Source organism: Enhydra lutris, unplaced genomic scaffold (assembly GCF_002288905.1).
Source record: "Enhydra lutris kenyoni isolate GAN:26980312 unplaced genomic scaffold, ASM228890v2 scaffoldscaffold15, whole genome shotgun sequence".
Taxonomy (NCBI): Eukaryota; Metazoa; Chordata; class Mammalia; order Carnivora; family Mustelidae; genus Enhydra; species Enhydra lutris.
In genome coordinates this window covers 9,679,354-9,701,192 of record NW_019154099.1, presented here as the reverse complement: position 1 = coordinate 9,701,192, position 21,839 = coordinate 9,679,354, and the positions used below count along the sequence as shown (strand labels likewise).

The 21,839-nt window shown below is 35.0% G+C and overlaps 1 protein-coding gene across 1 annotated transcript in view; it reads right to left on the bottom strand.

Annotated features, from left to right (window-relative positions):
• The window catches only part of LOC111147002 (von Willebrand factor A domain containing 8), a 335,372-nt gene that overhangs the window by 127,096 nt on the left and 186,437 nt on the right, over positions 1-21,839 (bottom strand). Inside the window, exons 22-26 of the mRNA XM_022502835.1 lie at positions 14,396-14,471; positions 12,179-12,314; positions 9,741-9,860; positions 7,493-7,698; positions 6,116-6,267 (exon numbers count right to left, since the gene is read on the bottom strand). Coding sequence (XP_022358543.1) covers positions 6,116-6,267; positions 7,493-7,698; positions 9,741-9,860; positions 12,179-12,314; positions 14,396-14,471 — 690 coding nt within the window. The remainder of the gene's footprint in view (positions 1-6,115; positions 6,268-7,492; positions 7,699-9,740; positions 9,861-12,178; positions 12,315-14,395; positions 14,472-21,839) is intronic.

Sequence of the window (21,839 nt, the reverse complement as noted above, 5' to 3'; positions counted from 1 at the left end):
TATGTATACTGCCTAGAGCAATCTATACCTTTAATGCCATTCCGATCAAAATTCCACTGGTATTTTTCAAAGAGCTGGAGCAAATAATCCTAAAATTTGTATGGAATCAGAAGAGACCCCGAATTGCTAAGGAAATGTTGAAAAAGAAAAACAAAACTGGGGGCATCACGTTACCTGATTTCAAGCTTTACTACAAAGCTGTGATCACCAAGACAGCATGGTACTGGCATAAAAAACAGACACTTAGACCAGTGGAACAGAGTAGAGAGCCCAGACATGGACCCTCAACTCTATGGTCAAATAATCTTCGACAAAGCAGGAAAAAATATACAGTGGAAATAAGATAGTCTCTTCAATAAATGGTGCTGGGAAAATTGGACAGCTATATGTAGAAGAATGAACTCGACCATTCTCTTATACCATACACAAAGATAAACTTGAAATGGATAAAAGACCTCAACGTGAGACAGGAATCCATCAGAATCCTAGAGGAGAACATAGGCAGTAACCTCTTTGATATGAGCCACAGCAACTTCTTTCAAGATATGTTTCCAGGGGCGTCTGGGTGGCTCAGTGGGTTAGGCCTCTGCCTTCGGCTCGGGTCATGATCTCAGGATCCTGGGATCGAGCCCCGCGTTGGGCTCTCTGCTCAGCAGGGAGCCTGCTTCCCTTCCTCTCTCTCTCTCTCTGCCTGCCTCTCTGCCTACTTGTGATTTCTGTCTGTCAAATAAATAAATAAAATTAAAAAAAAAAAAGATATGTCTCCAAAGGCAAAGGAAACAAAAGCAAAAATGAACTTTTGGGACTTCATCAAGATCAAAAGCTTCTGCACAGCAAAGGAAACAGTCAACAAAACAAAGAGGCAACCCACGGAATGAGAGAAGATATTTGCAAATGACAGTACAGACAAAAGGTTGATATCCAGGATCTATAAAGAACTCCTCAAACTCAACACACACAAAACAGATAATCATGTCAAAAAATGGGCAGAAGACATGAACAGACACTTCTCCAATGAAAACATACAAATGGCTATCAGACACATGAAAAAATGTTCATCATCACTAGCCATCAGGGAGATTCAAATTAAAACCACATTGAGGCACCACCTTACACCAATTAGAATGGCCAAAATTAGCAAGACAGGAAACAACGTGTGTTGGAGAGGATGTGGAGAAAGGGGAACCCTCTTACACTGTTGGTGGGAATGCAAATTGGTGCAACCACGTTGGAGAACAGTGTGGAGATTCCTTAAGAAATTAAAAATAGAGCTTCCCTATGACCCTGCAATTGCACTACTGGGTATTTACCCCAAAGATACAGATGTATTGAAAAGAACGGCCATCTGTACCCCAATGTTTATAGCAGCAATGGCCACGGTCGCCAAACTGTGGAAAGAACCAAGATGCCCTTCAACAGACGAATGGATAAGGAAGATATGGTCCATATACACTATGGAGTATTATGCCTCCCTCAAAAAGGATGAATACCCAACTTTTGTATCAACATGGACGGGACTGAAGTGATTATGCTGAGTGAAATAAGTCAAGCAGAGAGAGTCAATTATCATATAGTTTCACTTATTTGTGGAGCATAACAAATAACATGGAGGACATGGGGAGATAGAGAGGAGAAGGGAGTTGAGGGAAATTGGAAGGGGAGATGAACCATGAAAGACTATGGACTCTGAAAAACAACCTGAGGGTTTTGAAGGGGCGGGGCGTGGGAGGTTGGGGGAGCCAGGTGGTGGGTATTATGGAGGGCATATATTGCATGGTGTGGTGCATAAACAATGAATTCTGTTACGTTGAAAATAAATAAATTAATTAATTTTAAAAAATTATGTATATGTATAGTATTTGCCCCCATTAGCCTTCTAACCTTAAGCAATTGACATAACTTCTCTGAGTCTCAAGTTCCTCATCTACAAAATGTAATACTAATACTATATGTGTGTGTGTATTTGTGTGTGTGTATATATATATATATATATATATATATGTATATATATATATATATAACATTATATATGATAGGTTTTTCATGAGGATTATCTAAATTCATGTAAGTGAGTGCCTGGAAATGTGCTGGGCACATAGTTATCTATCAGTTGTTTACATTATCATCATCACTATTGTTGTTAATTAATGTTTAGAGTATTCATATTCCATTGTAAATCTATGAAATGGTAATTCTCTCAAGAAATGTGAAGTTGAGAGTGGCATATAAATGTAAGATTTAAAATACTGTATAAGTCACTTAAAATTATGTTAAAAAAACAAGATTTTTTTCTTTTAAAACAAATGCTTCCCCCCAGCATGTTAGAGATCATAAATTACTCTGAAAAACACTTTTAGATTTAGAAGAACCACTGTGCTAATAGTATCTTTATTCCTAAATAAAAGATATTATTTTTGAAGTCAAAAATAAAAACTCATTTTAAGGAAAAACAAGAAAACTTTGTTTCAAAATTTATTATCTATCCCTACCATAGCAGATAACTGATATGCTTTTAGTTGGGTCTTTAGACCTAGTTGTGTGTGTGTGCACTCATTTTTCCCTCCAACAATGACATTTGAAACTCAATAGATCAGATTATTTTTTTTTAAGAGCTCAGAATTTAAGCCAAATCTTTCTATCTCTGCCTAAATTTCTCCCAGTGTGACTCCTTATTTGGCTAGGTCTGCCATCTCTTTGGCCTACTTGAAAGGAAACAATAAACAAACAAACAAACAAACAAAAAACTTCGGGAAGTACTTGTAGGAAGAGGCCAATGTAATGAGGGGGTCGAGGTAGCCAGTTCTGATCTCAGTACTAAGAACTGGCGATATATTACAGATCAGGAAGAGCTGTGTTACACCTGACAAGCATGGTAAAATAGCCACCTAGGAAGACTCAGTCTAAAAGTACCAGGTTCAGCAAAGGTTTAGTAAAAAAGATAAGTCATATTCACCTCGTAATAGGATACTGGGCCTTTTAAAAATGTGCAGAAACCTATGAGATAGGTACCATCCTGCACTCTTCAGGAGAACAAAAGGAGAAGTGACAGCATCTCTTCTGGGAATTCACCAAAGAGCAGGAATGGGAACATCCCTGAACAGCCAAAATACAGTCTGATTGCAGCTGAGGAAGAAGGTGCTGTAGAAAATGGTACCAACAGTGCTCTAGCATCATCTGTGCCCATGTGAAAACTTCCTTCTTCTACAATGTCTGCCTTACATCCCTTCTTAGTTATACACAGTGGGTGCCAATTATTTTTCCATCCCCATCTTGAGCGTGAATGTGAACACCTTATTCTGGACTCACTGTAATTTTGCTCCCATCCAATAAACACTATGGTTGGATTAGAGAACAAGATGAAGAGGCTGTAGCAAGGATTTTTCATTCAGGGCAAAGTGATAGTAACAATAATTAAAATATTTTGTCTTTCTTTTTTAGGAACAGAAGCCCAATGAAGACCTTTTTCACTGGCATAATATATGCGGAGGTGGGCAGAAGCAGCCTGGAAGAACTGGGTTAGCAAAAGGTCTAGTGAAGTACAAGGTTTAGCAAAAGGCTTAGAAAAGTCAAAGCAAATTAGAAGACCACATGGGGACAACTTTAAAACTTCAGAGGTCCATGTGATTACTATTAATGATGTTCTACTCTAGGGAGAAACAAGAAAATGTCAGTATCACTCCTTTCTTATTTGTTTAAGGGGAGAAAATTAAGATTACATTAACATGCAAAGGATGTTAGAATAGGAAGGAATCTTATCAATAAAGTTAAACTTATTAACTTTATGAAAATGACCCTATATTCTGGCTTCACTAGGACAGTCTTATTTTACATTTCTTTTTACAGTTATTATTACATGCATCCCCTTCCATTGTTAAACATGTACTAATTAGATGTTGTCGACTATAATTATGCTATTTAAAATGCCCTCATTTTGTCAACAGGCTAATATGTATTTCTCCATCACTGACCAGGCACACAGGTTCAATATGTGACTAATTGTTGAATTCCCAGGCCATTACTTTGTCACTTACCATGCTATCCTACCCAAAGTAGATGACCAATTGTTCAACAGTAATAGACTATGGAACCTGTGGATCTCACTTCAAGGGCAACAAAATGACATCACAACTCCTGAGCTGCCCTAGTCATTGTAATTTACCAGCTTGGAAACAATGCTGTGAATGTGCAAACTGTAGTCTACTATTATCTCCAACCCAAGGGAAAATTCACTCCTCTATGAGTCTATTTTTAGCTATAAGCAGTGGGTGGACAACTAGCTGTTTCCATCCCCATCAGAGGCATGAGTGTGACCATCTTGTTTCTAGGCTCAATGTACTGTTTCCATAGATAAGTACTAGAATTGGAATTAACTTGCCAGAATTTTTCAGTTCAGAGCTGAGGACTGGAATGAATAAGTTAAACCATTTTATCTGTCTTCCTTAGAAACTTAAAGTGCCAACCATTTTCTTTTGATTGATCTTACCAACTGATATATATTTTAATTTTTATTTCAAGTTGTTCAAGCATCCAAAAAAAAAGTTATTTTTAAATCATAAGTCTGGTTTCCATGAAGCCAAGACTCTATAGAAATTTGTTAACAGTAATAAAAACCATCTTACTTCCAATTGAAAATAAAGATATAGTTCATAAAAAAGAAGTAAAAAACATGAGCACTTATAGAAGTTTGCACATTAAAGATAATATCTTGAACTCTCCAATATAAAAGGTATGCTATTAATAAGTTAGCAAACTAGTCTCAAAATGCCTACAAACATTGCTAATCAATCAGTAAAACCGTAGAGAAAATTGTATGTCTTAACAACAGATACCAAATGACTCTTTTCAAAAAAATTTACTCATTCATTAATAATATAAACCAATTCACTGATGATTTCAAACATAACTCCATCTTGTGCTTTTACCACAAAAGGGAAATATTTGTTTCTCTTTAAGAATCTTTGAAAAAACTGTTAAAGCTTTAACAATTTATATTTATTTTTATTTGTATGTATTCTGACAAGTTTTTATAATAATGTCAAAGAATAAATAAATAAGGATGATATATCCACTTAGGATATATATGTATATGTATGTATGTGTTTGTGTATAGCTGGACTAGTCATTAATTTATACTTAATAATTTTTTTTTCTTTTTTAAAGTTTTTTCTTTTTAGGGGGAAGCAGGCTCCCTGCTGAGCAGAGAGCCCGGCACGGGACTCAATCCCAAGACCCTGAGATCACGACCAGAGCCAAAGGCAGAGGCTTAACCACTGAGCCACCCAGGTGTCCCAACAATTTTTTTCTAAGGAAGGTAGAGAGTGCCTCCTATATGAGACTACATTTAAGTAATAATTTAAAAGTTATTATTGTCCCTTGAGAATTATGGTAATTGACTATTTTTTAATAGAAAAGATAGCATTAGATGCATTATCACTTGAGTTACAAACATCTAAAACTGTGTTCTAATGAATTTGCACTGAACTTAATTACAAACTATATCAGCTATCTTTCTGGTAAACAACATACTTGCAGATTCTTTACTAAGGTTAAGTACGTAGCCCATAATTACAAATTAAAAGGCGGGCAATTGGCCTCCGTGAAACAAACCCACTTGTTTTCACTACGTCTTTCAATCTGTCGAGCTGAAATAAGAAACCAACATTCTCTTAAGTTAATACGATTATAATTTAGAAAATGATCACAACAGAAAAATATATGATGACGTAAACAAGATCTTAATGAAATACATATTACCCCTTTATGTAGCTTTCATGTTTGTACCATGATTTTGCACTAGATTAGGAAATGAGAGTCACAGTAATTCAACAAAAGGACAGAGACTGTTAAAGAAACAAATATTTCCCTTTATTTGATAACATTACATCTACTCATGGGACAGTCAAAATAATTAAAATTCTCAATTTACAGGCCTATAAATAATGCTATTTGACTGAAATCCAGCCAGCAAATAGCAACATACATGTGAAAAGCTTACTCATGGAATTTCCACTCCATGCCAGTTTAGCAGCATGTAATAGTAGTTCAGAATTATCACCATTTTAAGAATCAGAATAGTAACCCCCAAGAGTATTTGACAATAATGAGTTTGCCTTACTCCTTCGCCAGCTGCACACTGGTTGGTTTTGCTCCGATAGGTATTCCATATTTGTGCAAAGTGTTAATCAAAATCTCCCTCATGTCATTGTTGTAGGAATCGAAGTCAAACACATTCCTAACCACGCTGGAGAGACCTTCAGTGGGAAATTTCTGTATTAATAAAAAAAAAAATTCCTTATGACACATGTGATTTATAAAACTGATAGAACAATAATGATTGAATCAACTTTAGCAAATATTTACAAGCCTTGTCAGGTAACAAGATAGGAGGAATATACACATTTTTCTTTTAATGTTTGCTCTGATAACTTCATATTTTCTTTTTCAAATAAATACTAGAATTTGAGGGGGCATAGCTCCTTCTCTCAAATGCTAAATCAGTGCTTAGATCCTGTCTGGTGACTTCCACTGCCTTTAAAATAAGTAGTAGATTGACAAAATAAAAAAATGCTATTTATATAGATAGAGGAGTGTTGAATATCTATACAGAAGTAATTAGAGAAATCACAGGTCTATGAATAAATGAAAGATAAAGGAGTAAGAAAGAAGTAAAGAAGAACATAGTAAGTACAGTGAATAGACAGATAGGAAATAGAGGGAAAGAAAAATATTACTAACAGCAAGATTCATACTGGCTGGGTCCTCTGGGTCCTCTGGTGGCTCTGTCTTGATTTTCTTTAGGCTCTAGGAAATGAACTGGTCTTTTCATGGCTTAATATGCAGAATGAAGCTTTCTATTTTTCTTTCTAGATTTTCCTTAGAGGGTTGGGGACAGGTCAGAGGTCATGAGTCATTAGGTTGTGACTTTCTGCTCAGAGACTATTTATTATACAAGTAGAACTGACCTCAGTTTTTTTGTTTTCTTTACCATGGTGGACTATACATTGTATTTGGCTACAAAGAACTGCATTTTCCAGTCCATTTATTCTATCTTATAGAACTTTCTTGCAGTATTTACAGGCATATCATAAATACTGTTAGTTCCTAGTAAGTTTTCTATCTTCACGTCTTTTGTCTTCAAAATGGAAATACTTTTCACTCAGTCATTATTGCTTGTTGTATAAAGTCGAACAGTGGTAAAGTTTCACTGCATTTCACTCTCTTGTCTTCCCTCACCCCTCAAAAACCCCCACCAAACTTCCCAGCTCCTTGGTAATGGCCATGGCATAGAACCTTGCCTAAGTCAACTCAAAGGCTAAACGTCAACTGTTCATCAGTCTTCCAGATTTAAAATTTAGATTACAAACACTTCATATTTTATCTGAATCAGTACTATATCTTAGAAACAGAAAGACTTGGTATACATTAAGCAGTCTAAAAAAACACCAAGATTGATGGTTTCTTTTAAAACTTTATGCACAGGCATATGCCGTACCTGTAAATGTTTTACTATGTTGACAACTTCTCTGGTAGAATAAGGATAGTTAATAATCCCCTGGTCAGCTAAACTCCTCAGCTCTCCAAAGGCAGCCACAAGCTTCTGAAGGATGGGCTCAGGCACATTTGGTCCATATTGCCTGAGCATTCTGAGCTCTGAATGGGGTTTGGGATTATCAACTGCATGGCAGCTAAAAATATCACCTATAGGAGAAAAGAGATTCACATTCAGCATGCAAGTAATCCATTATAATGCCACAGGAAATACGGAATGACCATTTAAAGAGTCACTGGTTGTTCACCAAAGCACTTCCATTTTTAAATGGTAAAACTGCACAGAAAGCCTGTCCAACAATAGGATGGTATAGAGAAGAAAGCAAATGGCTGAAGCAAAAGAAAAGGAAATGAAGTGATGTGTGGTTTATTCTTCACGGATTTTTCTGTTAAAAAATTATGTAATATCTGAATACAATCCCACTGGGAGATACTCAAATAAAAAAAGCCAAAAAAGGGAAGTCTCCCTGTAGCTCTGCCAATCCCACTCCCTCCCCTACAGGCACCCACGATTAACAGTTCAGTGTATTTATTCTTCCATCCCTGCATTAGTCTTTGTAAAAATGCACCCATACAAACTCATAGTTTTAGTGATTAATTTTTTTTTTCATTGGGAAATACTCTTCATATTGTTCTGAGACTGTGTTTTTAACTTTAACACATGTTGAATATTTTCAAATATTATATGCATCTATCTCATACACATGTCTTTTTATGTACACCAAAAAGGGAGAGTTGGTATCACCACTCCATACACAATTTATATCTTATGCAGATTGCTAGAATACACTTTGGAAGTTAGTTTTGGAAAAGTAAGCCTTCAGAGACAATGTCTAAACTAAAATTAAGAAAAAGGAATGTAGAAACACAAAATATTTCAACTGTAATTTAGGCAACTGAGATTATCCTAGAACAGCATAATCTATGCTCAAGAGAGATGGATTTCTCATTTAAAAGTTCATGTAATTTTATTGATTCACAATCCAAGAGACCAGGGCCCAAAGGAAGTTAAAGTAAATAGATTTGCATTATTTAATATGTTCATTTCAGAAAGAACTTCCCAGTTCTTAAAAATCTTTTAAATCATATGGGTACCTGGTTGGCTCAGCTGGTTAAGTGTCTTTTTTTTTTTTTTTTTTTAAAGACTATTTATTTATTTGACAGAAAGAGTGAGAGAGCACAGCAGGGGTAACGGCAGAGGGAGAGGGAGAAGCAGACTCCCGCTGAGCAGGGAGCCCAATGCAGGGCTCAATCCTAGGATGCTGGGATCGTGACCTGAGCAGCCACTTAACTGAATGAGTCACCCAGGCGTCCTGAGTGTCTTGCCTCGTTTTTGTTTTGTTTTGTTTTTGTTTTTTTTATAAATTAACATAAAATGTATTATTTGTTTCAGGGGTACAGGTCTGTCAATCATCAGGCTTACACAATTCACAGCACTCACCATAGCACATACCCTCCCCAATGTCCATTACCCAATCTCTTGACTTTTGATCTCAGCTCAGGTCATGATCTCAGGGATGGACATTTGGGTTCTTTCCATTGTTTGGCTATGTAAACAATGCTATATCACCTATCTTTATAATTAAATCATTGCACAGGTAATTCTCTTGAATAAATTTGCTGATATGGAATTGCTAGATCAAGAATCCTACTAGGATTCTACTAGGAGTCTGTGCCTGCTTCATACTGAGTATGAGAATTATTGTTATCCAGAATTACCTCCTTGCTATACAGAAGAGAAATCCTTCTAAAAGGCTCCTGATGATGAAGCTTATCTCAGGACCATTCGGATCCATGCGAATCAGTCTTCTCAGAGCTGGTCTCAGACTCTCAGGGGGATGTGACAAAAACCAAAGACTACAAACTATTCCTTATTTTGTGTTTTATTCTAAGAGGCCCTAAACAACAATGTATAGTGTAGTTGTTTGAGAAAATAGGCTCTGGAATCAGAGAGACTTCGATATGAAGCCAAACTCTAATACTCCTACCTAAGTGACGCCAGAAAAAGAAGGATCCCTCTGAATATCCAATATTCTCCTTCTCTATAGTGGGGATAACAAATATTCTCACAAGGTAGTTGTGATGATGACACAGTACACAGCAGCATTCAGTGACAGCCACTTCAGCATTGTTACTAAGAATATTATTATTGTTATTAATATTTTTGTTATTGTTTTCATTATTGTTTTTACCTAAAGTACCGAAGAAATCATTGCCTAAGAAAGGGAATCCAGGTCTGTTGGCCAAGACAATCATTCTAAAGTCAGGATGAATCACAATAACATTTTCTCTTCCATTAACATTAGCAGAATCTGAAAAACAGAATTTCTAGTTAGTCTTTATTGATATTTGATAATTCTTAAGAATATCAAGTTATAGCCTTTAAAATAATATAAGGAATCATGCTGCTCCACATAAAAAACTCAAAAAATCTGGTTGTCACAATTTGGTTACAGGAAAAAAATACTTTCTTGAGAAAGTGTGCTTAAGAACAGAATACTGATAAAGCATATACTGAATTTTACAGGGACTTGTATTTTTATGTAAATTCAATGTACATCTAAAAGGCAAACTTGTCCAAATATTATCTTGTAGTATTGAAATCTGACTTGAGATGCTATTATTCCTTAAAAAAAAAAAAAGAATAAGAATCCATAATGAAGGATAATCCAAAGGACACTCAAAGGATGACCCAAACATCCTTTAGATTTCATGAGATCAGCTGCTGCATCACTTTGCCTGCCGTTATGCAGCTAAGGAGTGACTTCTGGTTTAGATTACCTACCCTGAAACTTAACACAGAATAAAGGCCTTAAGCAGCTAGTCAGCTCACAATGTTGATTTATTTCCAATTAAAGGATTCTACTTCAGTTCTTAAAATAAGTAATTACAAGTTCATGGAAGTTTCCTTTGTGCAAATGTCAAAAAGGTAGTAAAGAAGTTGGGTATATGTTCTACTGGCTGATGTACATTATAGATAGAACTGCTAGTCTAGACGATAATTTCAGTTGGTAAAAACTTTACTGTGGTTATTTTCAGAAGGAACACTTGTCATCTGGGTTTATTTAAATTCCAGCCTTAGGCTGTCCATCTTTTAAAAAGGATAGCTGTGAGCACCTGCTATTTTATTTGTGATGAGTCTATAAGAACCTACACTTATCCTTTTTAATACAATCTTTCAAATATGCCATATATTCATGTGCTAAATACAATTAATATCCTTAATGTTTGATCCCTGTTAATTTTAATTGTGGTAAATAAAGGGTATGCCTCACAGGCAAAATTTAATTAGTTAATTAAAATAAAAATAACAATAAAAAATGAAAACTTGAAAAGGAAAGAAAATGGAAAACAAGGCCCTAGAAGTGATGCTTTAAGAAACCATGTTTAGAAGGCTTTAGGGGATCTTGTGTTTAAAATATTGTATACAATTAAATTGGAGTTTAAAAATTAGGATGACTCCTTTTCTTCTAGATTACTCTTCTAAAATGTATTAGAAAATGTAGACAGTCACCAAGAGATAATCACTCTTTAACTACAGTTTTGTTTCAGCAGTTCTTTCTTGTTTTCCATTCACTATCCTCAAAATGTATCTAAAAAGGGCAGGCAGAATTTTAATCCTGAGAGACTGAATGATCTAAGAGGTAGCAGTCAGGCTGTCTAGCTCAAATTCTTATTTTTTGCATAAATTCACTGTGAAGCTGGCATGTTGGAATATTTTTATTATTTACTTATGTTTATATTATTTATGTTTTATGCTAATTTCCTAGGCTTTGAAATTGCCATCTTCCAATGATAATGTTGAAGAAGAACCTCTCTCGTGATGTACCTGTATATTTCTAATGGGTTTTCTTTATATATTCTCTTTGAATATTGAAGATTTTAGTTATTTGTCTCAATTTTTTATGCTTACCCTGCTATTGGCTATATATATTTTCAATGGCTAGTTACAGATGTTCAAGTCTTTTCATCACACAAAAAAATTAAATTAGAAACTAGAAAATATTCTCATGTCACATCAGACAATTTGTCTTTAAGTTAAACAGACTGATGAGACTCATGGATCTACAGTTTTCCTAACAACAAGAAAAAAAAAAGTAAATAAATAAATAAAAGGAAGAAGATAGTCCAAAGTGAGGATGGGGTGTGTGTATGTATGTGCAAGTGCATGTGCGTGTGTATATACATTTTATATGGATTCACCCATATAAAATCCCTGGTAATTTTTTCTAATTGAGTAGTAATAAAATTAATTTTAATATTATAAGTCATAGAAACATGCTAGAGCTTTTAAAAAATCCAGATAACAACAAAAGAAAATAAATTGCACACAATAATGGATAAATGAGTATAATAAGGATTATAGTTGGTATTCTCAGAGTAGAAAAATATAAAGCTGATTTGTCTTAAAACTACTATGGAAATTTTCAAAGGTGCACTCCGGCAATAAAAATGTCAAACAGACAAAGACAGATTCCCATGTACTGACTTTTATAAATGACTGTCAATACAGACAACTTCAGTTCTAATGAACTTACGCTTGTTACTTGCAGATAAGTGGCCAGCTAAGTGTGCGATTTGATACCAAAGATGTGAACTTTGCATGTAATGAAAGCTTTGTTATACTCACTTGCAACAATGCGTCTTCCATCTGCTAGAATCATTTCTCCATTTTCCACTAGAGTTTTTAAAATACAGGTGACATTTGTTGGGGCTTTGTCTGCCTCATCTACTACCAGAACATGACCCAACTTCACTGCTTTAACCTTTAAAGACAGAACATTTATCATAAACAAACAAAATGAAAGCAAATGTTTAAAAATTTTTATCACTCATTGCTTTGGGTTTATAATAGTAGCTAGTTTTATTTAAGTTATGGATGTACTACCACAAAAAAAAAAAGTGTATAGCAGAGCTGGAAACAAAATTTATGAATCTCCACCAAAAGCTTCACCTTGTTACTAAACTGTTAACTCTGCGGTAATCACTTTATTTCCCTTTAGCACCATAATTATTCCTACGTTGGTGATGTCCACACTTCACACCCCAGAGTAGGGGAGATTTAAAACAAGTATAACAAATACAGAAATTAAAGTGCCTTGGGAGTTAAGAAGACCGAGACATCACAATCAAGAGTGGATATTAGACCACTGCATTTGTTAGGGCTCTAAAAGAGTGTAGGATTTTAATAGAGCAGAACAGTTGGTGAGGTGGGCATTCGAAAGAAAAGGGAATCAATGGTCAAACTCAAGAAATCCTGGGCATACTTAGGGAAGAGTGAGTATGAGTAGTCTATCTTCGCTGAGGCAGAAATTAAATGTGAGAAAAGAGAGAACAGGGTCTGAAAGGGTAGATCAGGTCTCTGCTACTAAAAACTTGATTGCCAGACTGAGAAATACGTACTTTATCTCATTAAATAATAAATTCATAAAGACCTATGAGTTCAGGCATGACAGAAATGAAGCTTGGAGCTACACTTTCAGATGTTCTTTCTGGCAGCAATATGCAAATGCACTAAAAGGGGATTACTCTAATAATTTGGTAAAAAAGTGGTTTGGGGGACCTGATTTTAGAAAAGGCATGGAAATGTGGAAATCAAAAGCATTAAACTGATCTGAAGAGTTTTTTGGAGGTATAAGCTATAGTCTTGGCAACTGATTAGATGGGAAGTAGGGAAAGGAAAAACAGGAATGAGCCTTAGGTCTTAGGTGTCTGATTAAATGGTGACGTTATGAAGAGAAAGAAGGTAGGAAGGGGGAATGTTCAATGAATTTAAATGTAAACCCAAAGCTTATTTTTTTAATAGTAAGAAATTTCTCATAACATAAAATAAACCATACAATAAAATTTTCTCATTATATAGTTTTGGCAAATAATTTTAAGGAAATACAGATTGAGAAATAGTTGATTCCCTCTACCACAAATATTTTATTCATATTCTAAAACAAAAGCTGGTAAGGGTTTTTCTTTCTAATTTTAGGGCAAAAGTAAACCGAATTTAAAAAGAGGGAGAAAATATTTAACTTTTTTTTTTTTTAAGATTTTATTTATTTATTTGACAGACAGAGATCACAAGCAGGCAGAGAGGCAGGCAGAGAGAAAGGGGGAAGCAGGCTCCCCGCTGAGCAGAAAGCTTGATGTGGGGCTCGATCCTAGGGCTCTGGGATCATGACCCGAGCTGAAGGCAGAGGCTTTAACCCACTGAGCCACCCAGGCGCCCTGAAAATATATAACTTTCTAAGAATAATTCAACTTCAGCCTTCACATCTCTGTTCAGGGAAAGTCAGGCCCAACCTGGGGGAATTCAGGAAGGAGATTCTAAAGACTTCAATCACTTCGAAAACGTCTGACCACAGAGGTTATCATGTTGGTGTATTTGTGCCATTGATACAAAGGCACACAGAGGGACACACCTGGCAGGCCAGCATTTCTTTGGGTCTTATGTGAGAAAGTGAGGAATGGGTCTTTCCAGCTACCCAAAACATGGGGCTAATATTTTATGATTAAAATCTTAAAAAAAATTCTAGAAGTGTTATCTAATTTCAAACTCTGCATATTTGAAAAGAGCAAATTTAAAAAAAAAATTCTGGAATGATAAAGAAATCATTAGAGGATTTCTATCATTCCCTATATCACTCCAAAGAGGGAACAGAATAAGAAAACATATTATTTTCTCAATTATCTGTATTTAAATGTCCACTCCCCAAGTGACATATGAATGTTTTCCTGTTAAGACTGAAATCTATCAAAATATATGGGAGATACACAAATTGCCCGTCAAAGGCTGAAATACAACTACCATTCAGAAAAATATAGTCAAGAATATTCATAAAGTTGGATTACTAACCAAAGGTGAGTCTTCATACACAATTAGTCCATCTTTAACAGAAGGCTGAAGAGTAAGGGTTTGTACTGTGGTGTCCCTAAAGTTAAAACAAAACATTTTATAGTTAGTAAGAAAATATGCTGACATGAGTAAAAATATAGCACAGGAGGACTTCTTTTTAAGTTTTTGTTCACCATCCTACTTTTCTCAAAATGAATAATAAAAAATGCAATCCCATTCAGCAACACTATTTTGTAGGTGTGAATATAAATTACAAGGGTTTAGGAATCCATTCAGGTTTTACAGATTACTCAGGTTCTTTACTTCTCTTTTTCCTTCTAGGAATTTCCCTTGTGACCACTTCACTCCTCAAAATTACCTTCTGAGGGTGAAGAGGAGAGGTTAAAAAGATATATTTGCATTAAAGAAACAGAGAATTTTGATATATTTGCATTAAAGAAACAGAGAATCTTGCATTAAAGAAACAATATTTATATTATTTGAAAAGAATTTTTATGGCGAGTTTGGTGATGACTGGTGAGCTCATGTGTCCAGTTAAAAGCAATTCTGTGAATTACACATTCTGGCCCAAACTGTCATCAGTGTGTGCAAAAGCGAGACTATCTCATCTCAATCCCAGAACCATAGATTTTTGAACATTTCTCCTAGGATTAAAGCAATCCTTTTCGTTTTCTTAAATCTCTTTGCTAGTATGTGCCAGACCTTCCTTAGATCAGGATATTTGAATTATTAATAGTGAGCTATGACTTCCTCACATGATGAGATATGAAGTTCACATCACCTAATAATATTTTTGCCAAAAATATGTACATAAGCTACAGGTGATAGGAAGATCTATACATGTTCAAGGGGACCAATTTTCTATCTTCATCTTCTACATATACTCTTTAAAATAAAAATTCCTATGGCCATCTTGATCATGTCACATGGAGAATTAAATTACTTTAAAAATGTGAATAGCACCTTTCTTTATAAGAATTCAAAGTTGTCTTTTCAAACTACCCTACCACTTATTCAAGTAATGAATGGAGTTACAGTTGTGTTCTTTTGAGTACCTACTCTGTGTGAGACTTGGGTTGTGAACCTCAGACCTTAGAGGTATAATGTGCTTCTGAAATTTCTCCCCAAATGCTACCATTTATCGCATGTGTATCTCTTAAAAAAAAACCAATAAATACCATACAACACTCACAAATAAAGCAAACTTGAGACATCATTCTAGCGAGTTTTTGGTTTAGCAAAACAAATTTAATCAAAATCAGTCAACTACCTTGAGAGTTGTGGGGTACTGGAAAGATGATTTTGGAGTCTGACCAATCAGGATTGAAATTCTAGTTCTTGTCATTTATTAGCCATCTGATCTCGGTAAGTAATACAACCCCCACCAGGAGGCTCAATGATGGAACACTGGGAAAGTCGCTGGCACAGCGTATGGAGGACAGAAAGAGTCTATGTACATGTCAGCTTTGGCAATTTGTTAATCTCATTCTTGCTTTTGTTGTGACTGAAAGTTCTTGCCTGTCTAACTTCCACCTATCTTCAGGTTTTAGCATAGTTGGTTCCTCCTTGACCCTTTTTAGACAGGTTAGGTGACCCTACTCTATGTCCCCTTTGAGCCCTGGATCTCCCTTATTCCACTAATACACTGTATTGTAATTACTTATTTTAATATCTTTCTACACAGACTATAAGATTTAAGACTGTGGACCACATCTATCTGTCCCTCCTCCTGTTCCTAGCATCTGATGGATGTCTGGTTCACAGGATGTATTTAGTAAATATTCATTGAATAAATGAATGCATGAACAAAATGACAAAAATGCTAAAAGTTAAAAATCGACACCGTAGCTTATAATACGACATACAGTATGTGGATTTCCAAATTTATTGGATCATGGAGCTCCCTCCCCTTTTTAACAAAGAATCTTGAATATAGAGCCTACTTTAGTAAATGTTGGATTAGATTAAGACTGACTCTCCTAGATGTTAGGAATCTTTATTTATAATATTTTATTATTTTATTAATATTATAATAAAACATAACAATATATTAATATAGAATATCTTATTATATATTTAACACATATTATATATATTTTATTAATTTATAAGTACACATTAGAAAGTACAGTCATATCAAGAAGGACACTTGGGGTTGACTAGTCAAGGGATTACTGGGAATACGGTTTATGTCCATCATGGATTCCAACTGAGTTGAATTTAGACTTAGTAAATTATGAGTAACTCTGAGTAACTCCTCCACTAGAGTCCTCATTTACCAGGGCCTGAGTGGGTATACTGGCAACACAATTGTCAGCATTTACAATTTCTAGACTATCCAGCTTCTTTGCACCTAGCTTGAAAGGCTTCTCCCTCGAATTTGACTAACTGGCGACTGGCTTCTTCAGTGAATTCCCTGGAGATCTGGCTTATTGCCCTTCTTGACCTCTATTCCAAGCTCCCATTCTCAAGATTCTGGGTCCTATGGGTCTGATGCCTGTCCCATGATCTACTGCTTCCTATAGCCCAAGCACTATACTTTACAAAGAAATCCATGTTTTTCTTTCATATTGGCTAAAAATAAAATTAAAATGTGTTTGAAATAAATCCTTGAAGATGTTAAGAAAAGTGAAAACATATTGTGACACTTTCTTGGTGCTTATCAACTTTTAGTAGGAATAATATATATTGTAATGATATCTAGTTATACACTCATTTTCTGTATTCCTGGGTCTTATAAGTTTCCTGTAGGACATACTTTATGCTATCTTCTACTAAAAAGTTAATTTTTAGAGTTTTAAAGAAATAAGAACACAGTTTAACTAATTTCACTTGAATTTGCTGTTAATATTCTAGCAATACAGAAGGGGGGGTGAGGACAAGAAAGAGATGTGTTCACACAGATTTTTATAGCAATATAATGAATTTCTCACCTCATTCGTCACATATTTAATGGGCAACAACATGACACCTTCCAGCACCAAAATGGAAAAAGGAACTCTTATATCATTGTCAGTGGGAAGGAAATTCAAGCTGAATACCAATTTAAAAAAGGCAAATATAATTGTTCTCTAACACTTGAATTCAGATAGGATACAACTTGCCAAATTAGATTTATCAAAAGACTTCTGTGCTAGAAATAAAAATCATAGTTTGACAGAACATGCACAAATCAGATGATTTCCAAAAGGGACTACAAATGAGAATGAATACAAATGGAAAACATGCTTTTAGTAGAACACTCTGTAAGAAAGAGGAATTTATAGGAAAAAAAGTAGTTTTGTTCTATTCTTTTTATTGATCCTCCATCCTCTACATCAAAGGAAAAGCAAAGGTTAGTAAAATATGTCAAATAATATGCAATTAGAGAAAATGTTCAGCTTATATGACAGTAAGTTTCACTGGTTACATAAGAGTGGAAAATGCCCTACTATGTACTGTAGAGTACTAATACAACAAGAAAAAAAGCTTGTTTTTTCAAGGTACCTTACAATATTATAAAGTTCAACTTAGTTAAGTGATAAGGTAATCATTACCGTCACAAGTAGTATATGAATTGATTCTTAAAGTCAATATAATGATTCTTTTGCAGAAACATTGACTAAAATCATCTCTGTATTTAGGAATATCTTGGATCAAAAGATTTTAGTTCTCCATACAAATAGGCAATAGGCCTAAGAAAATATTTTATTTGCTACAATTTTAATTCTATTACGATTTTTTCCTCTCAAGAACAGCTTTGAAGTAAAAGCTCATAAAAGTTTAAATGATTTCAACAATATTGGGGAGAAGGAAATTTAAAACACACCTAAATCACATTTCCTTAGCCTAAGGTTTAATTGAAAGATGGTTTTCCAGTATATAACTGCTATCTGTAATACTGAATTAATTAGACTGTTCAGCTAATTGCTGACATAAATGTTCTCACTTCTCCCTATCCTGCAGACCAAAGCTGTCTATCAATTAAGGCCTGTGTAGATAAAGTGGTTACTCAAAGAAATATGGTGCTAAACTCTATTCTTTTAACTCTTTTTTTTAAGAATTTTTTAAAAAATTAGAGTTATTAATGTTTGTTTGTTTTTTTAAAGATTTTATTTATTTATTTGTCAGAGAGAGAGAGGGAGAGAGAGCGAGCACAGGCAGACAGAATGGCAGGCAGAGGCAGAGGGAGAAGCAGGCTCCCTGACGAGCAAGGAGCCCGATGTGGGACTCGATCCCAGGACGCCGGGATCATGACCTGAGCCGAAGGCAGCTGCTTAACCAACTGAGCCACCCAGGCGTCCCGAGTTATTAATGTTTTGATAGAAATTTAATTTCCTTCCTGACGCAATGAAAGTAATTATATAAAGACCAGGTTTTTGTCAAAATCAGGAAAAAGAAAATTGGCTTCTGGAGAGCAAGCCCAATCTGTTCTTGGAATGTTGCTTGTAAAGGTACACTAAGCTAATACCTGCTAATTTACAGAGGAGCAAGTGATCTCAAATAGTGACGTTTATTTTGAAAACGATATTTTAGTAAGTTATGTTTAAATTGGTTACGGTCAGCTTTCTTTTAGGAAAACAACAGTAGTTAAACATAGGGCTGAAAGAAGAAAGAAGACACCTGAGAGTTTCAAACAGCTAATAAAAATTATCTCTAATTTCATAGTTCATTAAATAAAATTGGCTATAGGAACAGACTGCTTGTTAATATAAGCCAAACATGCGAAAGGAAAGAGAGAATATGGCACACAGGAGGCACTTAACAAATATGTGTCGAATATTTTTAAAAGAGGGATGATCATGAAAATACAACAAATAGAGTAATTTTTGCCAAAAATAGATAAGCATAACATCACTGATTGAAAAGTAAATGATGCTGAAAGATATTTTCAAGTGAAAAAGAGTTCATGGCATCATCAAGAATATCATTTCCACAGGCTTATTTTAAATAATCAATGAAATAAAGGTAAGGGACATGAATAGTAATTTTCACCAATAAAACAGAGAGTGGTATTTAGACATAGCTAATGGCAACAAATTTAAGATTTAAACAATGTTTACAAACATTCTGGGCTCTCCTGAATAGCAACACACCGTTGCCTTCCTATAAAAGCCAAAAACATTTTGTCATGTTGAGAAACTTCCCAAGGCCCTCAAACAGAAATAGCCACTAATATAGCAATCCAGCATACAATACAAAAAAAAAGACACAAATTAGCTGTGATTACTGCAGTGTTTGTTAAAAACCGGCACTGGCCTAAATCTGAGTCCTCCAACGTTGGTCAATCACTTAATCTCTCAAAGCCCAGGATTACTCATTTCTATAGATTTCTACAGAGGGAATTAAAACAATATACGAGGAATGTAGTAGAGTAGAAAGCAAGGAAGCTCAAAATGGAGAGAGAAATAGTAGTATTGTTTGTACTTTGAATGCTTTGAGGGAAAAGTCTTTTTAATAAGATAAGCAAAATATTATTCCTGCCAAAGTGACTGAAAAGACTCCAGCTCTTAAAATAGCTGTTTGGGAGGACAAACAGTTTATTTAATAGTCAATCACTCATCACTAATGTGTCCAGATGCAAAAAATCCTAACAAACCATAAAAGAAAGGAAGACATTAGGGGGATAATATTTATGCAAGGAAGTCCACTGTGATGCAACACTCCGCCCTTCAGGGGTAGGTTCTCACTGGGAACAGCAGGTAGAAAACAGCCACAGCAAAGCAGTCATCCAATGGAAGCTAAACATTTCAAAATATGCCTCATTTTCAAAATCTGCTTCCCTCCTCACATCTCCTAGCACTATATTAACACTTCTTTAAAAAGAAATTCCTCCAATACGCAAAGCCATGCTGATAATCAAATCTTTTAACTAAATCTGAAAGTTCTGAGCTGTCCAGCCTTTAAAAATAAATCTACTAAAATGATATACTTAAAGACTGGATCTTCTGTCTCTACGCTGAAAACTAGCTCCCCGACTTGGTAAATTTTAGGAACTCAACATGATCTAATTTCTTTGTGGGAACTTCATTTCCCCTTTTCCAGCAAAAAAAGAAAAATGGATATACCAGTCCCTTGTTTCCCTTTCCCCCTGACATTAAACAATGCATTTTCTAATGTTTTTAAAAAAGAATAGAAGGACAAAATGCAGATTCAGCTGCAAAGCTGAGTGAGTGGGCAAAGATACACACACAGATAAAAATGTGTAAGGCTGGGGAACACAGTGTCCACTGGGTAAATCTTTATCAGAAAATATAGTAATGAGTAATTTTTTAAAAGCCTCAGTAATTGGGTAATAACATAAAAGTGTGATAGAGTCAAAATTTAATAAGTGCATACCCTTCTATATCAGGATATTACCGAATCCTTCCCTCAGTAAGTATGTATTGAACATTTACTAAGGGGCATCACTGTAGATGTTGGAAAAGTATCTGTGAACAAAACAGGTAGAAATTCCTTCCCCCGATGAGCTTAAATTCATAATATATTTAAGTGAACTTAACTCGCCACACTAATAACGTGCCATCTTTGGTACAGTATGAACTAGACTTCGCGTGAGATTAAATATCAAAAGATGTTTTACCAGCTATTTTATCATTTACCAGATATTTTCTCATTTTATTCAAAATGAAAATGAAATACCTATTTTATTTATTTATTTATCTATCTATCTATTTATTTATTTATTTAACAGAGAGAGAGAAACAGCGAGAGAGGGAACACAAGCAGGGAAGCAGCAGAGTAAAAGGGAGAAGAGGCTTCCTGCCAAGCAGGGAACCCGATGCAGGGCTCGATCCCAGAACCCTGGGATCATAACCTGAGCCAAAGGCAGACGCTTAACGACTGAGCCACCCAGGCGCCCTGAAATACCTATTTTTGATCTCTTAAGACAAATGAGAAACAGCCTGCTGCTACTGAAGTCCATCAGAAGACTTATGTCCGCCAGCCCTCCATGATGCTGGCTCAGCACGTGTCTTCTGGTTAATAACCCGGAATACATTTTCCATGAAACACTTATTGCCTAAAACTCGCTATGTAAGTTGCATTTTGTATATGTCATAATATTATTCGGTATACTATAATCTTGAATTATCTTATCCTCATTTCTGACTGTTCATCAACTTAAAAAACTCACAATGCTCGGTGTTAAATTTATCACACTTCAAGTACTCAGGTCAAGTAGAAAAATAGGATGTGAATAAGCATTGTAGCTGGAGAACTCTTAAAAGAAATCCATGTTTAAGTTTTCTGTAATATACCTACATTTTATTAAGCTTTTATCAGAGCTTTTTCTTAAAGGAAGATGCTACGGCATCATAAGGAAAACAAGTTATATCACATCTATTTATTTATTTATTTATTTATAAGCTATTTGCTTTTTTTTTTTTATTATGTTCAATTAGCCAACATATAGTACATCATTAGCTTTTGATGTAGTGTGTGGAGATGAGCACTGGGTGTTATA